The following is a 20,492-nucleotide window of genomic DNA, read 5'->3' as shown; positions in this document are numbered from 1 at the left end:
GTTATTATGACAAGTGTTTTAAAAAAATAAAGAAAATATAAAATTATTATATGTACATATTAAAAATAGGTTATCACAATTATTATTGTATTGTTTAATTTATTTTTGTGTATTCTTATTATTTTGTATATATGTAATGTTGAAAAAAAACATAAATATTTAATAATTAATTTTTATTAAAAAATCAACTCTTTGATATTTCTCTTGGATCTCGTCAACGAAGCTACATGTATGCTTAGCTACAAAAAAATTTCAACAATATTATTATATCCACCTTAACCACAATTTTTCACAATTAAGTCTAAAGTTTTATGATCACTCTTATATTATAAAAATTTAAGAAAATAAATACCGGCAAAATTTTCTGAACACGTGGCTTGTTTAGGTTCACAAAAAACAATTAATAAATTAATAATAATTGTATCTTGATTAGACCAACCTGAATGACTGCTTTAATGTTATCATCAGTTAAAGGATATTCAGAATCTTTTTGTTGAAACTTGAGAAGAACATCAACTAAATCTTCACTGCCTTCTTCTTCTTTACATTTGCCACTTTTTCGATTTCTATGATCATCTATGATGTCTTGCAATACTTTATCAGATTTTTTGTGCAGTTCTTTAAGTTTAGTCTTGTATCTACTCATCAATTCAAGCAGTACTCTAATTGAAGGATACAGATCAGCAATATAATTTTCTCCTGCTATTTGTAATGCTTTTTCAAAAGATGATATAAAAGCTTCCTGCAAGTAACTATATTTTTTACCTATATTGTCAAATAAAAAAATACAATTATTAAATAACAAATATGTTAAAGTTATATGTAATGAGATGTAAAATCCTGATAGAATTATCATAGTAAAAATTAATTATTATATTAAAAGAGTCTAAAATCTTACAACATTATTTATTTGTTAATTTTTAGGGTAAAGTATATTTTTTGTTCTTAAGAATTGATAAAAATTTTAAAAATATTCTTAAATTTTATCTTTTTTTTTATTTCGTCTTAAAAATTTGTTATTTGCATTAAATATATCTTTGATGGTTAATTTTTCAAAAAATTTAAAATCAATTCGACAATAATTTCATAAGAACAATCCTCAACATAAACAAATCAAGCATCATTTTGATGCATTATTATTAGATTGGTCTTAATTTTTTTGAAAATTTAGCCGTTTATGATATATTTGATGTAAATAAAAAATTTTTCGAATAAAATTAAAACAAAATAAAACTTAGAAATATTTTAAAAATGTGTCAAATTTTAGAAACAAAAAGTATATTTTACCCTAATTTTTAATTTAAGACTTTTTTTTAATATTCCTCTTATGAGACTCCTAACATGTATAGTGTATTTTTAAGAGTAAATATTAAAAAAATATTAAAAAATTATCACCACAAAAATTAACTATTATGATGAAAGAATCTAAGATCTTATAAATTTATTTTTAATATATAGTGGCTTCCCTAGGATTTTTTTACCATGATATTCTTGACAATACACCTTTTTACCAAATGCTATTCTAGCCGTGATTCCATAGGTCATTGATAAAATCTTGTGAGAGAGATTGAAAATGGAGCCTTCACTTTGAGATATTGCTTTGACCAACTCTAAAACCTCTGCTTCTCTTATGTGCCTAAAAGATTGAACACGCTTTGCTGTTAATAACTCCACGGTGCATATCTTTCGCACATGCCTCCAATACTCTCCATAGGGGGCAAAAGCAATGTCCGTTCCATTGTAATTTAAGACTCTTGCAAAGAGAACGTTTGGCCTATCACAAAAGTTGAGATCTTGAGTCTTCATAATTTCTTGTGCCATTTCAGGTGATGTAACTATTATGTGGGACACTTCTCCAAGTTTAAGGTGCATTAAGGGTCCATATTTGGATGCTAAGTTTCTTAGGCATTCATGGGGCATTGATCCTACAAGGTTGTGCATGTTTCCTATGATGGGTAGTTTTCTTGGCCCTGGGGGTAAATTGGTAATATCCTTCGAAGAACTAAATTTCTTAATGGCTATTTTCAATAGCATAAAGAGAAAGAGGAAGGTGGTGAAGATAGAGATAAGGTTTTGAAGATCCATGATGATATGCATGGTAGAAGGTTGTATTTGACGTACCATTATATAATAAATTAAAAAAAAAGTATATAGGTAGACAATGAAAATAGTAAATAACGTGAATAATGAATATATCAGATATTTAATTTATTAAGTGTGCAAATGATTATCTTAATATTAAAATTTAGGTAGATAATTTGAGGATGTAGTATATTTTTATTTTATTAAATTAATTTTAGAGTCAATTGTTCATATTATTCATAAAAATTATTATTTATCTAACAAAATCTATAAATTAATAAATTAATAACTATTATATGTTGCTCAATAATTGATTATAAGTTGTCATTTACGAAAACAACAACTTAGTAAGGGTGCATCAACACTAACAAAAACTCAAGTAGTTTAGATGATTCAGCAATTGACCAAATAGCTCAAATTTAACGGTTGGAATAATTAGTTAATTTTAAATATAATAAATACATCAATATAGATGTTATATATATAATTATGAATATTAAATTAAATAATTTTTTTTAGTATTACCGTTAGATTATATATATATACTCTGGTCCAACAATATTAAATTGTATAAACTTTAGTTCCAGATTAATAATTAAGTAGATTTAATTCAATTTTAAAAATTAATTTAAAAAATAAGTGGATGAAATTTTTATTTATAAGCACTTTAAAAATGATATTTTTAAGCAATATAAAATTTAAGGTAATTCACATTAATAAACTAACATTCGTTCAATTTGATGTGAATCACCCAAAATAAAAAATGTAACGTGAATCACCCCAATCATATCTCTATACAAATCGAATTAACCAGAAGTCCAGACTAGATTTAACTTTCTATATAAATCAAAACAGTCTCGTTCGATTTACACATATTTGCATGCTGTTCTAGTAAATCTAATCACCATGTTTCGATTTATACATGCATGTATGCTATTCTAGTAAATCTAAGCACATTGTTTCGATTTAGCTTTGGACATTTGCCCACAGTAATTCAAAACAAACCTTCAATTTACGAGCATTGGAAAGCCCATAGTAATTCGGTTATGGCTGTTTCGAATTACCCACGGTTTCATGCCCATAATAATTTGAATGAATCTAATTAGATTTACTAGGAGGATCTTTATAAATAGAGTTCGAATTGGACTCATTCGAACCATAAATCCAAAACGCTCAGACCTTAGCCCAAACACTCCAATATTTGATAAATAACGTGATGGGAGATAACTCAAATTGTCTTTATCGTTTGGACAGAGTTGTCCATATTGCTGGTATATATATCATCAATAAAAAGGTTGGTGTATACAATTTTTTTTTCAAAAATAGTATTAAATGTTTTACGTTAATGCTTTTTTGTCTCTTTTAATGTTGGTCATTATTACAATTGTTAAATTAAATAGAGTGATTAGATTAGTCGCTTGATAATCTCTAGAGGTTTGACCGAGCAAGTTCTAATTTGAATAGTAGTTACAAATAAGTAGAAGAATATGAGTAGTGAAGATAATGTGTAGTGAAACTTAATTAGAGTAAGACTAGTCAATGGACTTGATGTTGTGATTTGGGTTGTTAGTAAAAATATTTTATTAGTATTAAACTTATTTTTATTTGGCCAGTTTGATGAATATATAAATTTATTTTGTGTTTGTACTCGTAACATTATTTGGTTGTATTTATGGCATTATTTAGATTAAAATATGCATTAGCTGATATTGTTATGTAAACTAGTATATGTTCCCGTACTCTGTACGGGATAAAACATAAAATTATATAAAAAAATTTATTAAAAATTAAATAAAAAATATATATATTAATTATTATTAGAAATATTTTATAATTTAAAAATATTAAAAATAATTAATATTTATTTTAATCAATTTGAATTGGTTGAATGGTTATCTCATTTGCCTGCTTAGACAAGTATTTGGAGTTCGAATCTCATCCTTAATAAATAGAGTATCAACATGTGGTGGATTAATCCGCGATTTGTCGAGTTAGGAAATTTGTAGAAAAAATTGTATTTATCTTTAAAATAGATTAATTTTTCATTAATAGCAATACTTATGAACTTTTGTCTTTTGTTGAAATTTACTTAGGACAATTTTATTTGTTGGTATCGTATTCATTCTTAAAATCAAAACAACATGATCAACATTGTTACTTGTTAAAACTTCACATTTTATGAAATGATTTTTAAATTTTCAAATTCATAAACTTATGTCATTACAAAAATTATTAGATCGATCGATTAATATTTATTGGTAACATAATGTACCGAAACACCATCATTGAATATTAGTTAGTGGGAAGAGAAACCAATAACAACTTTTGTTATTCAATATATAATTTATTCTATTAAAAAATAAATTAATATTTTTTAAACATTTAGAATTGATTAATGACTCATTTTTTAAATTTTAATAAATAAAATTGATTAACTATAAAATATTTAGCATTTAATTATTTCAATCATTTAAATTTTAATTACCAAAAATTGGATTAACAAATAATTATAAACTTAATAATCGATAATATATATTATATTAGTACGTAAATAATAATATCTAATGTATTAGTTTTTTTTGACAGAATTAATGTATAATCTATTGAGGATTGATTTATTATCCAAAAATTTTTTCATCAACTTTGTAATATGTAAAACTAGTGATCTTATTTTTTATTATTATTTAAGAAATTATTCACAATTTTTTTAATTATGCAAAAATTTTTCATAATTTTTAATTAGATAATTAACTTAATTAATAATCTTTATTATTGCTTTTATACTAAAAAAATATCAATTTATACTATTTACATATTTTTCACTACTAATAAATAAATAAATAAATAAATATTTGCCCTATTATATTTATTGTCCTAGATAATGACTTAAGTTACTTATTTTGTATGTTAAATAATATTTTATATGTTAATTTATTAAATATTAAGATAAAAAATGTTCAATAAATTATATAAATAGTCATTACAGAAAAAAATTATATATCGTATATAATAATCATTGATATATATAGTGTCATGTATATATTAAAATTATCTATTTTAATTATGTGAGTTATTATTGTTATTTTTATTTTTTCGTTACATTAAAAAATAATATTTAAAACTAAAAAAGAGATAATTAATTTTTTTAATTTGAATTAAAAAATATCTTGTAAATATATTCGATTTTTACATATACTAAGTATTATAATATTAAATAGTATAGTATTTGCTTTAATAATGACTCAAAATATTAATCCAAGATATATTTGGGCCTAGTAAAACCTCAATGCAAGAAAAATTCACTAAAATTCATTGTTAGGTCCCAAATCCGGTTTAGGTTCATTATCTTAAAGGCCCAATGCAGATGAAGTCCACGCGTTTCCTCTTAAATCGACTCAGATTAGATCTCTATTGCTAGTTAGATATGGTAATGAGTACTCAAAGGAGAGTGAGAAGCCCCTTCCCATCTCTCGCTCCTATTTAAAAAAAATGCCACTTATCTTTCTCTGTCATTGCAAGTTCTTGTTTAATTACCCTTTAGGGATTGCAGATCTTCTCGGTAAACTTTTGAAAAAAATTAACACAAATTGACATAATATAATAATCATAAAATAATCAGTTCAATATAATTCAACACAATTTATAATATATTTGTTATGAAAAAATAACATTTCAAAAGGAGAAAACATAAAAACATATTCCAACATAATATCATAATTTTTTGGGATGATACTGAGCTACGTAGTGACGGACTTGAGAGGCAAAGAAAGTGAGTTAGAGAGAGGGGATCGAGGCTGAGAATGAGTCTGAAAGAAAAAGGAAGAATTCTAATTGGAGGCAGAAATTAGGGTTACTAAATTCAAGAAATGAATTTATGTATATATAAATTAGCATAAATTAATAATTTTATTCCATGGGACGGGTACTTATGTCTGTGTCCCCATTAGGGTTGGCAAACAGGAAAACCCGCCCTGTCTCGCCAAAAACTCGCGATCTGGTGGGGTAGCCTGCCCCGCCCCGCCTAATAAGGTGATCTTAAATTTCTCCCCCGCTCTGCCTAATGGTAGGCTGGCGGGTTGGCGGACCCTCTTTTTTTTATAAATCATTAAATATTAAACAATATATATATATAATTTCACACTAATTTCAATAAATTTATAATTTCTAAAAAAATAAAAAAATTATAATTATAAATATGTAATAAATATAATTATAAACCAAATTTTTTAAAATAAAATAATAAAATTAATATTGTCCAAAGCAAAGCAAAACAAATATTGTCCAAAATATATAATTAAACATCTTCAAGTTTATAATCAATCAAACATAAAAATATAATCTAAAATATAACTTAGAACATCTTCAATTATCATCTTCATCCTCTTATAGATTAATAACATCGTAGAAATTTGTAAAAAAAAATAGTCATGACAAAATAAAAGCTTGGCCCAGTGGAAAAACCTGCACCGTCCCACCGAAGCCTGCCAAAGCTCATGGATTAGGCGATGCGGGATAGGCGGGCTTTTTAAGTTTGACAGTCTCAAATTTTCAGCCAAACTCTCCTTTTTTTTGTCGGGTCATGAAACTATCATTTATCTAATATTATGATTTAATTAATAAGAATGATGACATTAATATTTTTTCATAAGTCTTGTTATTATTTATAATTAGGAAATAGCCATAAATAAATTTATTTCCTTAACGAGTGTTAAATTTATTGTCAAATTCTATATTACCTTTAAAATTTTAGCATAATTGAGTCTAATTTCTACATTTTAAAATGAATTTACTCAAAAAAAATTAATATGTAAATCACATTATTATTGTAAATTACTTTTTAAACATATTTAGTCTTTAATTCACATGATTTGAATTTAGCTTAATATATATTATTTAATTTAATTTGATTTAATTATTAGTTGAAAATATCTCAATTGTCTATTTTATTCATAAATTTATTATTTAATGACTAATAAATTAATCAAATTAATTAATTAGTACACACAATAAATTTGATTTAATAAATTAAAAGAATCAAATTAAAAAATACTAACAGAAAATTAAAATAAATGAATTAAGAAATATTACCAAATCAAATTGATATAAATTATAATAAATTATATGATATTTAAATATCTAATCAAATTAATTAGTTGATATAGTTAGTTTATCGTAATAACTTGTATTTAATGAGTTAAAAGAAATAAATTGGGAAACACTCTCAGAAGCATGCCACGTCAGCTCCATCATTAAGTGTAGAAATCCGATTTTTATATAATAGAATAGATATGTTTTGATGTGGTCGTAAGAGACAATTTGTTATGTTGTTTATGTAGCCCCACTGATGTATCGGTAGCATGAGATGATAGTAAGGTATGTACCTGGATGAGAGGATCGTTTCGTACTTGTAGATGGCCGATTTATACCATCTTACGAGGCTGAACGAAACTTGATTTAAGTTGGATGAGCCGTTGGTGAATGCATTCGTGGAAAGATGGCATCCGGAAACGCACACATTTCATATGCCGTTCGGAGAGTACACAATTACACTGCAAGACGTGGCGTACCAATTAGGGCTACCGATTGTTGGACAGCACGTCACTGGATGCCTGATGGAGTTTGAGCGATACATCGAGGGTGGTCGCCCAGTTTGGATGTGGTTCCAAGAGCTGTTGGGTGTTTTGCCTCATGCGAACTGCATCAACAAGTTTACAATAAGATGCAGTTGGATGCAGGACACATTCGGAGAGATTCCTGATGGCACTGACGATGCCACTATTAGGAGATATGCCCGGGCCTATATCGTGATGCTTTTGGAGACTCTGCTATTTGGTGACAAGTCCAATACTCACATGCACATTCAATGGCTGCCATACGTAGCCAAGCTTGAGGACATGAATGGGTACAGTTGGGGATTAATTGCTCTGTCATAGTTATAATGGTGCATGTGCCGTGTGGCAAACAGAAACGTTGTGAAGTTAGCTGGTCCATTACAGCTGCTTCAGTCATGGATCTTCTAACAGTTTTTTGGTTTCAGGCCCGCAGGATATGATACTTTTGACTGGCCTTTGGCCTTGAGGTGATGTTCTATTTATGTACTATCTTTCTCTTTTATTATTTGGAGTTATTTTCATTTAGTGATAACGTGTGTTTGGGATGCAGGTGGTCAAGTCACAACCTAACTGCGAGTGAGAAAGGACTTCGAGTTGCTCATTGGAGGCTTAGGATAGATCTCCTACAGATTAGGGATGTCACTATTTGTCAAATCTAAATAGTTAATATCTAATATCAGCTTGGCAACACTGTATATCTAATGATGAAGTTTCAAAACTATTTCTATGCACACACTACAAGATTCTCACTAATTGATGGAGGTTTTATAGTGGAGGTTTTAAAAACCTCCCCAACATTATCTATTTGTGACAATTTACAAAACTCCCAAAAATAAAAATGTTAGTATTTTAAAGGCCCAAATAAACTCTCAAAGCCCATAGTAAAGATGCAAACAAGGGCTAGCTTCTAGTAGCTTCGAGTGAGATGGAGAGGGAGCAAGACCTAATCATAACCGTCGTCCTCGTCCTCGCCATCGCCCTGCCGTTGCTACCGCCACAGCCACCGCCACTGCTACAGCCATTCATCTGCCAGCGGCGAAGAAAGCGATGAAAAGCAAAGCTTCTCCTCCAAAAACAAATTCTCTTCCCGCAATGCTTCTTCCAAGTACGATTTCGTTAAGGTCCGTTTCGAAACCTCAATTTCAATATAGATATCGAAAATTTTCTTCATTGCATGAATGTACATAATCAATCATTTTGGAATCTATTTTCTGTTCAGTTTCAATTGGTTTATTTGCTTCTATAGTGTGAATATCGATTCCCTTGTGTTTTATGCTTATAGGTGAAGGTGCGGTTGGGTGATAATGCGGATCACTACTATGTTCTGTCTAGATTTTTGCTCAGTAGGTGCGGTTGGATGATAATGCTGCAATGTGGATTCGATTTGGTTAGTATCATTTGTGATTTGCTTGTTGGTTGCAGATTCCCAATCATGTAGCTATTAAAATTGCTCTTGAACTGAAGAAGCTGCTCATTGACAATAGCCTTCTAGATGTGTATGAATTATTCGCTAACTATTTCAGTGGGTCAATTCTAGAGTGGATAGGCCAAAAGAAAAACCTGTAGTTTCTTGATTTCTCTCAAAACTTATTTTACGAAACCATTCCTTCAAATTTAAGTGATGTCATTAGAATGACTAGATATTGGGAAAAATTCATTTCTCTGTCTTTCTAATACCATCCACTGTATTCTAATGATACTGATCTTTGTTGCTGGTGGTAACTTTCTGCTTTTGGTAGGAAAATGGCCAGTGCTGGTTTATCTGGAACTCTTTTGTCAGGAATTGGAAATTTGAGCCATCTCCGAACATTGTGAGTGTCTCTCTTATTCTCCACATAAATTGCCTATACTTTTCAAACTTAATGGTGAATTGTGGTGTATTGTTGACTCAGCAGTATCTGAAAGATGCCTTGTTTATTATGCTTTTTATTCATAAATAGTCATAATAACCTTCCACTAATTTTTAATAGATGCCAAACAACGGTAGGAGAAAAATAAGTAGTCATAAAATACAATGAACTCATTTTATCATGTGACTAAGTGAGTTTTTTCATTGCTGAACTTAGGTTACTACAGAACAATCAGTTATCTGGTCCTATCGCGGCTGAGATAGGCAAGTTGTCAGAGCTTCAAACTCTAGAACTTTCCAGTAACCAGTTTGTTGGAGGAATTCCTAGTTCTTTGGGCTTATTGTCTCAACTAAGTTACTTGTGAGTGTGTTTTAACAAATAGATAGATGATGATGTTATTTTAACCCTGTTTTTTTTGTTCCCCTTAAATTTTAATTTTATTCATTAGTGTTTCTCTAACTCCATGGTTCCTAATTCAATCATGCCAAGCTTTTCAGGTGGCTCAGCAAAAATAATCTATCTGGACAGATCCCTCCACTTGTTACTAACTTGACAGGTCTTTCATTTTTGCATGTCCTCTACTCCTCTATGAAATTTTGTAATACCTTTACCTCCTCAATCAGTCAAGTACAGTTCCATAACCTTATATTTTTTGAAGGGACTTGTCATTTAATAATCTCAGTGGTCCCACTCCAAAAATTTTGGCAAAAGGTTACATGTGAGTTCTTTAATTGTATTAGCTTTTTTGCCTAGATATGCAACAGCTAAATTCTGATTATCCTATTAAAAAGAAGAAACACTTGTAGCACTTGTAGCACTTTAGATTGTTAGAAAAATAAACTAAATTTTGACTAAGTATTTTATTTATTTATTTATATATTGTGTGCTACAAAAGAATTTCAGGTTTTTATGATGGCTGAGTCAGGGGTGAAAAAATTCAGCCTAAACATTAAGAAGACTGGAAAAGGTGTGCTCCCTAAAAATGAAAAAGGTACGATCCCCAACAAGTTTCAGAATGTTATTGTTAATTAGCATTTCATTTCACTTTATGGACATGTTCTATCTTATAGAAAATCTTATTTTTGTACATGCAGTTTTTTGGATCTTAGTGGTGTATTGTTTTAAAACCAATAGTGAGACAATAATATAAACCATGCATTTCAGGTCCATATTACTAATGCTAAAATATGGAATGCATAGGATCTAAGTATCAAGGAACTGGCTGAATAGATCAGCTTGAGAAGGGAATGGTACGCATAAAAGAAGATCTATCTTTGAAGCATATTTTAGATGAGATAGAGACGGGTGGTCCTACTGCTATGATGAGGTTTGGATGGCAAAATTTCTTATCTTTTTGGCCATTTCAAAATTTCTATCAGTTCAATGTTTTCCAAATTTTAAATAGTTTCTAAAGTGTTTCAGGTTGTTTGTGCAATTTGTAACACTGAGCAGCCGGTAAGTATTTTCTTCCAACTTATTTCTTGGAGATGGACTAGGCTGAATTTGATGCATAATTCCAGCTAGGAATTGTTAATATTTTTGCTTCCTCAATGATGCTGAATGTTTTTTTAATCAATTTGCATATAGGAAAACAACAGTTTCATTGCGATGATTGTGGAATATGTAGGTGTAGTTCACTTAGCTGTGTTTGAGTATATCCATATCTTATGTCACTTGAATTTATGACATACAAGCTAATTTTTTATGATCTAATTTAAAAACAGGGTTGGTGGTCAAGAGAACTATTTTCACTGTGAAAAGTGTGGTATGCATTCATCATTCAATCAGCATTGTGCATTTTTTTTCTTTCCCTTTTGTTTGTTTTTTCTAAGCTTGTCCATACTTTGTTTTTCTGTGAATAATTAGAAGAGTTTACTGCTTTCAGACTTTGGTTTATCAGTATCATTGAATAATTTTTAAATTTAGTCCTTGATCAATGGCATGCAAGGTCATGCTATTCATAGAATAATTTTTTGTGAATAATCTGCAGGGTCATGCTATTTAGTTACACTACGTGACAATCATTTGTGTGGAGAACTCCATGGGCATGTGCATTACTGAAGCTGCTGTTATTGCAATTATGTAGTTATATGATATTAAAACATTGAAGTTATTTTATTTTATTTTTTTTAATGAAAAGCAAGTAATAGTTATGAAGAACAATATCATATGTAATTATGTTTGGAATTATTGACATTGAGAACTTTTATATATAGAGAGTTATCTTATATTGAGAAATTATTATTTTTTTGGTGTCATTGAGGAATTATTGTGCTATAAAAGATTTAGTTTTTAAATTTTAATGTAAAAAAAATTAATTTGAATAGTGTGTAAATGAGAAAATTAATTTGTGGGGGTTTCAAACTGCCACAAAAAGTGATTTAAAACTGCCACAAACACCAGTATAAAACTCCCACTAAACACACACAAAACCTCCACTGAATAGATCGTGGAGGTTTTTAAAAACCCCCACAAAAGATCTCGTGGCACCTCAAATTTTGGAGGTTTTAGAAACCCCCAAAAACTATTTGGTGGGGGTTATAAACCTCCACAAATAAGAAAAAAAACCTCCACAAATAAACAAAAATCTTGTAGTGACATTACATAGTCAATCCTTTTAGCCCAATCATTCATGGCAGGATCTTCGGAATGGAGAATATCAAACCAGTAGTCAAATTCAACCTCAGTCTTGGCATAAGCCGCATTTATCAAAAGTCTTCATGCATCCTTGCCCTTGAAGTTTAGGGCAAAATTAGCGGCCACATGTCGAATACAGAATGCACGGTAGTATGAAGTCTATTGTACCATTTTATCTTCAAAATACCTCTACGCTGGCGGAGACTGATCCGAATCAACCATGCGCACCCGTTGCCAAATTCCTTACACTTTTCGTAGTACTTGCGATAATCAGACTCCACCACTTTGTACTGAACACCGCGTCGGATGTTATAAGTCTTCACGCTTAACACGACCTCCTCTTTATCCTAAAACTGCTAACCAACCTGAAACTTCACTAGTCCTCCAGCATCTTGTGTGTCTCTGGCACTAAATTCAAAAGGTTCCCCAGAAACCCCCTGCTATCTCATGGCATCCAAGTCTAAATTTGAAAAGTGCAGGAGATACTGCTGAGTCCCTGAACTAGACGCTGCACCACCCTCAACTGGATTACTCCCTGCTATGTCATCATCACTATCATTGGCAATTATGTTTGGCTCCACATCGTCATCCTCATCATCATCCCATAGTACATCGTCTATGCCATCCTCACTAGCCATTGTGTTTTACTCTCATACATAATTAACGTTCATATCATATTTATATAGGTTGGCCTTACAGTAAATCTAATCGTCAGTCCCATTAGAATATACAAGGACAATTTCAGGGTGTAATTTGAAATAGATTGTTTCGAATTACTATGGGCTCACATGCATGGCTAAATCAAAACAGTGTGCTTAGATTTATTAGGATAACATGCATGTATGCATAAATTGAAATATATTGATTAGATTTACTAGGACATCATGTAAAGATGTATAAATCGAACCAAACTTTTTCGATTTAATTATATAGAGAGCTAAAACTAATTTAATTTGTTCGATTTGTATAAAAATGTGATTGGGGTGATACACATAATATTTTTTATTTTAGATGATTTACGTAAAATTATTGGACGAATGTTGATTTATTAATGTGAATTATCCTAAAATTTATAATAAATTCAAAATATACTTACAATCAATTAGACTCATTTAAAGTAAAAATAAAAAAAAGTAATAAAACGAGTGTCTAAATTCTTAAATTAAGATAATAAAATTTATACATTATAAAAATTATAAATTCGATAACCGTTAATTCTTATTTTATTTCTTTATAAATCTTCGAACTTTAGAATTTACATAATTTTTTCTCAGTTGTGACTTAAGGTGTTATAAATAAATTAATGAAACAAATCAAAAGTATTTCGTTCCTAAAATATTTATGGTAATTAAAGATACGTGACTCGATATATCACCGTAGTGATGGGTGACGCACTGATGAGATTGCTTGGCGTGCGGAATAATTCCATATGAATACAATAATGATCACACTACTCTACTGTTTTAGATATATATGATGTTTATGAATCAAATGGTTAATTTGTATTATTCAAAAAGTCATAATTTTATTATTTTAATAATATTAAGTAAACTGTCTTTTCATATAGTACTCTTAATGTATCTTTAGGATATTTGTTAAAAAAATTTAAAATTTTTGGATCACTAATAAAATTGAAAAAAGTTCAAGAATCAGTAAAAATTTTTATTTTTTATTAGTATTATTAACTATCAATTTAAATTTTTTAATATAATAATTTAATGATATATTTTAGTTTATATTTTTAAATATTATTGACTACCTGATGAATAAAAATAATTAATTATGTTAATTTTTTAATATTTCATAATGAAGGTATTTAGTAATTTTAGCTATATAAAAAATATCTATTCAAGCAAGAAGGGAGATTTGTTTGATCATACATGATTGTAGTGATAATAAGCATCTGTTAATCCTTATTCAATCTCTCAAGAATTGCATCGATGTCTTCTTCAGAGGTGGCAGAGATACCAAGAAAAGTAAAAGTATCTGCAACTTGTTTAATCTTGGATATATATTCCTATGCAATTAAGCCCTGGTTCTCTGAAGTGTTGTTCGGATCTGAATCTAGGATCTTGATATCATAAAGTGATCTTAAAGAATATGCAGTGTGTGTAAGAAATAAGAGAAAGAACTATTTGATCATATATTAGTAAAAAAGGAAATGGAAATTGTGCTATTGACCATAGGAAAGTTTAGCCTTATAAAGAGCTTACATAGGTTACTCACATTATTAGAATGAAAACAGAATCAAACAGAATTACCTAACCATACCACCAAGGCTAACTAAATGTAACTAATAATCCTAACTGCTGATTACATTGTTATCTTTATGCATATCCTTGACAATAATGGGAATCAGGCAGAGATTGTTTCTTCTTCTTACAGTGTTCCCAAACAACTCAGTCATATCAAGTTTTTCATTCTTGATTCCATTGGGAAGCTTCCAATCAAAATGGTAAAGAAATTGAGCAAGTGACAACTCCATGTTTGGTGTAGCAAATGCAATCCCGGGACACATTCTTCTTCCACCACCAAATGGAATAAACTCAAAGTTTGTGCCTCTATTCTCAATTGAATAATCATCAACAAACCTCTCAGGCTTAAAATCCATGGCATCAACCCAATACCTTGGATCTCTTCCAATTGCCCAAGCATTGATAACAATTCTAGAATTGGCTGGAATTTGGTACCCATTGATTTGGCATGGTACTTTGTTCTCTCTTGGAACTAACAATGGCACAGATGGATGTAACCTTAAGGTTTCTTTGATGATAGACTTAAGGTATGTCAATTGGTGCAATTCTGATTCATCTACATACCCTTTGCTACCATAAACTCTTCTAACTTCAGCTTGTGCTCTTTCCATTACATTTGGTTTCTTTATCATTTCAGCCATTGCCCATTCCACAACTGCTGAAGATGTTTCTCCACCACCAGCAAATATGTCCTGCAAATGGATTAATTATGAAGATTATTTTGTTAACAAAAATATTTTAATGACATTAATTTATGTGTTTATTAATAGAAAAAGTTTTCATGAAAGAATAATGATGGTTAAAACTTTTAATGTATTTGTACTGTATTTATTAAGGAAAAACATAAAAAAAAATTACTAATGATAATCTTAATAGAAAAAAAAAGGAAAAAAAAACTCAATAATAATAATATTTTGACTTAGAATTTTAATACTATGTTATAATATCACTTTTTTTTTTTAATTTTGACTTAGAATTCTCTAACAATGTTAATGAATTGTACTTTATTTAATTATATAATTTTTCCTAATAAGATCAATCCATATATAATTAACAAACTAACCAGAATAAGTGCTTTGATATTATCATCAGTCAAAAGATATTCGGAATCTTTTTGTTGAAATTTGAGAAGAACATCAACTAGATCTTCTCCTTCTTTGTCACATTCGCCACTATTTCTATGATCATCTATGATGTCTTGCAATATTTTATCAGATTTTCTGTGCACTTCTTCAAGCTTAGTCTTGCCTCTACTCATCATTTCAAGCAGTTCACTAATTGAAGGATACAAATCAGCAATACAATTTCCACCTCCTATTTGCGATGCCTCCTCAACACATGATATAAAATCTTCCTGGTAACTATATTTTTTACCTATATCGTCAAATAAAAAACATACAATTATTTGGTAGTAAATATGATAGAGTACAATAAAATAACAATAAAAATTGAATGTAAAATACAAATATTAAAATATGTATTAAATTATAAGAAATTTTCTTAATAATTATATTTGGAATGACACCACAATAATTCCAATAAATTACGAGATTTTTTTCAGTAGTTTTAGAAAATGTAGAAACTCAAATGCACAATTAATTTCATATGAAGTTGACAGTGAGAGTCATTAGATAATAATTTAGTTAAACTTGTCAAATTATTTAAGGACTCTCAACTATTAAATTCACATAAAATTAACTACACCTGAATTTTTACCTTTAAAAATCTACCCCTAAAGTAAATAATAGTTTTGCCAGCATGGCATACATGTATCAACGATGACTATTATTACGGTAATTATGATAGTTATATAACTTTAAAACACTTTTAATGATTTTTAGAATTAAAATAAGATCTTTTACATATTTAAAATACTTTTTAATTTGAAAATAAAAATAAAAGAGTTATAAAAATATAAAAAGAATATAATCTTTATTTTAACAATAATTTTTAAATATTATCAAAATTATATGACTAATGTATCTTTCGTAATATAATAACCACCGGCATAGCATGTAGCTTATATATAATACAAATATAGATATATAGGATGAACAAACTTTTTCTTTTTGGCAGATTAATTAAACAATCTTAAAATATGATAATATTAGAGAGATAAAAAATATTAAAATTTATCTTATTTAATATTCATTAATTTATTAAATAATTAATAAATATTAAATAAAAAAAGTTTTGACTGTTTTTATTTAACTTTTTTTACTCAACATTTCTATAAAATATAGTAGTTAATTATAAGATAAAAACTCATATGCAGTCGACTTTACGTGAAGTTAATAGTTAGAACTGTTAGATGAAAATTTAGTCAAATCAGTCAAATTATTTAATAACTCTTAATTATCAACTTTACGTGAAATCGGCTGTACCTGAATTTTCACCTCATTATAAATAAAAGAATATAAGATAATAAGCATATGATGAGAGCATAATTTTATTTTTGTACCAAATGCTATTCTAGCCGTTATTCCATAGGTTGTTGATAAAATCTTGTGAGAGAGATTGAAAATGGACCCTTCACTTTGAGATATTGCTTTGACCAAGTCTGAAACCTCTGCTTCTCTTATGTGCCTAAAAGATTGAACACGCTTTGTTGTTAATAACTCCATGGTACATATCTTTCGTACATGCCTCCAATAATCTCCATAGGGACCAAAGGCAATGTTTGTGCAATTGTAAGTCATGACTCTTGCAAAGAGAAGGTTTGGCCTATCACAAAAGTTGAGATCTTGAGTCTTCAAAATCTCTTGTGCCACTTCAGGGGATGTAACTATGATGTGGGACACTTCTCCTAGTTGAAGGTGCATTAAGGGTCCATATTTGGAAGCTAAGTTTCTTAGGGTTTCATGGAGTTGTGAAGAACCAACAAGTTGGTGGATATTTCCTATGAGTGGTAGTTTCCATGGTCCTGGGGGTAAATTGGTCTTACTAAAAGTGGATTTCTTAATAACTAAGTTGAATAGTACAAAGAGAAAGAGGAAGGTGGTGAGAATAAGCAAAAGGTTTCCAAGATCCATGATATGCATGGTAGAAGGTTATATTTGCCTACCAATATATAATAGAAAAATTATTCTAGGGTGGAAACTCAAGTACAGTTGACTTCACGTAAAGTTGATATCTAAGAACTGTTAAATGATTTGACTGATTTGACTAAATTTTCATCTAAGGACTCTCAGATATCAACTTCACGTGAAGTCGACTTCACTTGAATTTTCACCTTATTCTAAATGATTGTTAGAAAAATTTAATTAATAAAAAGAATTATTAATATTAAAATTATTAAAGAGGATTAATTTTATAATATTTAAAAAATAAAAATTTAATTATTTTTAAATTAAGATAATAAAATTTATATATAATAAAAATTATAAATTTAATATTGATCGATTATATATTTATTATATTTTTTTATAATTTTTTTTACTGTAGATAATTCTTTCTAGTGGTAACACAAGGTGTTATACATAAATAAATTAACGAAACAAATCAAATGTATTTTGTTGCTAAAATATTTTTGGCAGTTAAAGATTAGTGACTAAATATATCGGCGGAGTGAATCGGGCACTGATGAGATTGCTAATTGGTATGCTGAATTCTCTTAATTTCCACTGATAATTAATTCAGGCCCGACTTATTAGATATGGACATTTATTAAGAACCAATTGAACTTACTGTTTTGACCCGTTTTGTAGCTAGTGAAATTGTTTGGATATATAAGATGATTTTAAATTAAATTATTAATTTTTATTGTTCAAATTAAAGCAATATAAAAATATTTTGAGAAAAAAGTTAAGATTTAGCTAAAAGGTCCTTTAATAACATTATGTAAAAAGACAATGATAGAAATTGTTTGCAAATGTTTATGTATTTAATGTATTAAAATATAACAATTTTACCTTTTTAATAATATATAATAATTAGTAAACTTTGTCTTTTTAGATAGTACTCTTGACTACTAGTACGTTTAAGATATTTGTTAGAAGATTTTAAGAAGTATCCCTAATAAAATATACTATCAGTTATCCAGACTGTGTTAAAATATAAATGTTATAGAATTGTATTGATCATGTAAAAATATTTTAGACCGAGCTAGATGTATACATATAGAGAAAACATGGAGGAGACCCAATAAATTTAGTATATAATTTGTATAATAATGATAAAATTGATATTAATATTAAAAATGATAATTAAATTAATTAATTTTTAATAATTTATAATTTAAAATTTAAAATAAATAAGGATTTGCAACAGTTATGTACATAGTACACTACAAAAACGACTTTTTTTTATGTGATGTGATTTTCTTTTGTCCAATTTTTTCTTATCTCACGGGTGTCACACCGCCATCGACAACAGCCGTCGTCGCCCGTAACTCTGCGTCTCTGCCGTCGTTCATAACAATTAAACTCATTCACAATATGGATGGTTACTCCTATTTTCATCATATGCTCCCAATTTTCAGTGCCTTTTTTGCTGCCACAACCTCACCTACGCCGTTGTAACTCTTCTCGGCCGACCGTGCCGCTGACGCTGCCATAGAATCCAGCCGACACACCACGAGTTTTTGCATACGCTGCCAAAAGCTCAACAGTGCCGCTGTTTGAATTAACCGTGTGAGTATGGTAGATGTAAAGCACGCGTGTATGAACGCAATATCAAATCAAACACTCAATTGCTTATTTTTTATTCTCATTCATGTCTTCTCATCTGTTCAACCTTTTTTTTTTTACATTTTTTATTTCTCCAATTTTATGGTTACATCAAATCATAAGACTCATGTGTCAAATTATACATTTTTCTTTTTTAATAAAAATTAAATTGTTGGATAATCATAGTTGCTTTTTCTGTTTATTCATCTCCTTCTTCTTCTATTTTAATGGTCAATTTAAGATGGTCATTTTAGTAGATATGCGGATGGTTATTTTAATTTTTATGTAAATAATTATTTTGATTGGATTGGATTTAGTTATATATAATTAAAATATGTTGGATGTTCAATTCATTAGGTATGCGGATGATTATTTTTATCCGTAAGTTGATGGTTATTTTCACTAAGGGTGAGTGGCGTGTAACAAGTCAAGCAGCGATGGTGAAGTGGGATGATTATTGATGAAGGTGGGGTGGCTGCCGGTTAAAAAAGAAGAGAGTATTGGAGTGAAATGCTTTGTTAAATTAGGATTTTGGACGGTTATTTTTTTTTGAAATAACTAACTGAATTTTTTAAAATTTTAAAGTTTGAAATTGGGGAATTTAAAATTTAAAATTTGATATAAAATAACTTAATGAGAGTTTTTGAATTTGGGTAATATGTGAAGTGATTTTTTGTTATTTATCCTTATTGGACTAAATAATAAGTTCATTGTACACATTGTCAAGATTTCTCACTATTTCTCTAGCAGAATTCATACATATATTATGTCACACGCAAGAATTTTAAATATTCTTTGAACATCAATATCTTAATAAATTTAACCGTTAATCTTAACTATAAAAATTTTATATAATATATATTAATTAAAATTATTAAAATATCATTATTTTAGATATTATTTAAAAAAAAGTTCAAACTATAAGCCTTTACACGTTATATGTTAAAGTTGTTAGCTGCCAATTAGTTAAGATGGTTACTTAATTATACCTAACTTCTGACTTTGGTATAGTAATGTATAGGTGATGCATTCTTCTTTGATTTTTCTGCTTCTCCATAACCCATATATATAATATTTGGTGAAAATATATGTTTACCTTAATATTTTTATACCCATTTTTTGAACCATTTTTTGGCAGCTTTTACAAATCATGACAAAGAACTTTAATTTGCAATTTTAAACCATGTATAATAACAATTTCAAACCGCGGTCGTTTGCTGTGTGCCTAATATAGTAGTTATTCTAACGGCGCTGTCACTTCTATGCCGACAATTTTTCTGTTATCATTTTTTAAACCGTCGTAGGTGATATTTAACGGTAGTTTAAATTAAACCGTCATGACTTGACCGAAAATTCGCCGTCGCTTGCAATTTATGTTGTAGTGTTTGT

At 28.8% G+C, this 20,492-nt stretch overlaps 2 protein-coding genes and 1 long non-coding RNA gene across 5 annotated transcripts in view; 1 reads left to right on the top strand and 2 right to left on the bottom strand.

Moving 5' to 3' along the window:
• The window catches only part of LOC107496280 (cytochrome P450 71D10), a 43,538-nt gene that overhangs the window by 1,788 nt on the left and 21,258 nt on the right, over positions 1-20,492 (bottom strand). Inside the window, exons 2-3 of one of the 3 annotated variants that reach the window (XM_052251890.1) lie at positions 1,512-1,617; positions 440-765 (exon numbers count right to left, since the gene is read on the bottom strand). The exons of 1 other annotated variant lie outside the window; for it this stretch is intronic. In XM_052251890.1, coding sequence (XP_052107850.1) covers positions 440-765; positions 1,512-1,617 — 432 coding nt within the window. Of the gene's footprint in view, positions 1-439; positions 766-1,511; positions 2,086-20,492 lie in introns of those variants that run through there. One more of the 3 variants, XM_016117484.3, reaches the window with a different exon arrangement.
• On the top strand, positions 8,667-10,122 carry LOC107496282 (uncharacterized). The gene is made up of 5 exons (XR_008001330.1): positions 8,667-8,815; positions 8,977-9,081; positions 9,434-9,505; positions 9,761-9,904; positions 10,042-10,122. It is a non-coding gene; the product is annotated as an uncharacterized LOC107496282 (long non-coding RNA).
• Positions 14,358-17,477, bottom strand: LOC110273861 (cytochrome P450 71D10). Its single transcript, XM_052251892.1, has 3 exons — positions 16,898-17,477; positions 15,500-15,810; positions 14,358-15,128 (listed from the first exon to the last, which is right to left on the bottom strand). Exons 1-3 carry the CDS (start codon positions 17,475-17,477, stop codon positions 14,484-14,486), a joined length of 1,536 nt encoding a protein of 511 aa, XP_052107852.1. The 3' UTR covers positions 14,358-14,483.

Source organism: Arachis duranensis, chromosome 7 (genome assembly GCF_000817695.3).
Source record: "Arachis duranensis cultivar V14167 chromosome 7, aradu.V14167.gnm2.J7QH, whole genome shotgun sequence".
Lineage (NCBI taxonomy): Eukaryota > Viridiplantae > Streptophyta > Magnoliopsida > Fabales > Fabaceae > Arachis > Arachis duranensis.
This window is presented reverse-complemented; position numbering and strand designations above follow the sequence as displayed.